General features: G+C 50.6%; 1 protein-coding gene across 1 annotated transcript in view; it reads right to left on the bottom strand.

Annotated features, from left to right (window-relative positions):
• Nucleotides 1-223: 223 nt before the first annotated feature.
• Nucleotides 224-1150, bottom strand: part of LOC119321842 (4-hydroxyphenylacetaldehyde oxime monooxygenase-like) — a 1816-nt gene continuing 889 nt past the window's right edge. Inside the window, exons 1-2 of the mRNA XM_037595366.1 lie at nucleotides 1061-1150; nucleotides 224-972 (exon numbers count right to left, since the gene is read on the bottom strand). The exon at nucleotides 1061-1150 is cut by the window's right edge and continues 889 nt beyond it. Of these exons, the coding sequence (XP_037451263.1) occupies nucleotides 355-972; nucleotides 1061-1150 (708 nt within the window). The 3' untranslated portion in view covers nucleotides 224-354. The remainder of the gene's footprint in view (nucleotides 973-1060) is intronic.

Genomic DNA, 1150 nt, shown 5'->3' with positions numbered 1-1150 from the left:
AGTAAATAAGCGAGAACCAATATAGGAAAAGCTCGTAGGCATTGGATCGGTTATGGATAATTTGTTGTACCGTATCAATTGTTAATAACACAACCCGGGAGCAATATTTGAAATTAAAAACGAATCGTTTTTGCCACTTATGGATGGCATTGGTGAGTAATTATTGCCAACTTCGACGGTAGTTTTTATGACATACCGGCAGAAATCAAATTCTCTTTATTATTAGGTAAAGATTTGCGGTACCAACAAGATGAAAAGGCACCAAATAATTGAATTTAACCTACAATGTTATTAATTCAATACAGATATTATTGATTGGAAGCAAGATATGTGATATGCATATTTGCGGAAGAGTCACCCCTGCGGCGTGGGCACGAGCACGAGCGGTGCCTTCCGGCGGAAAATGAGGGCGCCGGCCTCTTCCATGCTCACACTCTCGGGAGTCATCCCTTCTGGGAGCACCCAGTCGAAGCAGTATAGCAGGTTAGCGAGAGTGAACTCCACGTTCATGACCCCCATGGCTAGGCCAGGACATATCCTCCGTCCGGCACCAAAAGGTAGGAGCTGGAAGTGGGCGCCGTTGAAGTCGATGTCAATGCCATGGAACCTGTCAGGATTGAACTCCTCCGAGTCGGAGCCCCAGCTCACAGGGTCCCGGCCGATGGCCCATGCGTTGACGAGGATCCGCGTGTTTGCGGGCACGTCGAAGCCGCCGATCTGAACGGGCTGCATGGTCTCCCTCGGCACAAGCAGGGTGGCCGGCGGGTGCAGCCGCAGAGTCTCCTTGACCACCATCTTGAGGTAGGTGAGGTTGGGGACGTGGTCTTCTTGCACCCTCCCTAAATGGTTGTGGCCCACTATTGCTCTGATCTCGTCTTGCACCTTGCTGAGTACGCGCGGCTTCCGTATCAGCTCCGACATTGCCCACAGCATTGTCACGGAGCTCGTGTCAATGGCGCCAATAAACGTGTCCTGCACGCAACGCATGTAGTACCACAATTAGAAGCCAAGAATCAATGTACCAGATATAGATCCAACTGAATTAGAATTACGTTGGTACCAGGATGATGGCCTTGACGTGATCCTTTGTGAAGCGCAGTGTGCCATGCTGGTCCTTCCAAAGGCCGATGAGGACATCCACGAGGTCGCC

This window comes from Triticum dicoccoides, chromosome 6B, assembly GCF_002162155.2.
Source record: "Triticum dicoccoides isolate Atlit2015 ecotype Zavitan chromosome 6B, WEW_v2.0, whole genome shotgun sequence".
Taxonomy (NCBI): Eukaryota; Viridiplantae; Streptophyta; class Magnoliopsida; order Poales; family Poaceae; genus Triticum; species Triticum dicoccoides.
The sequence above is the reverse complement of the archived record's forward strand: the minus strand, read 5'-3'. Positions and strand labels throughout refer to the sequence as shown.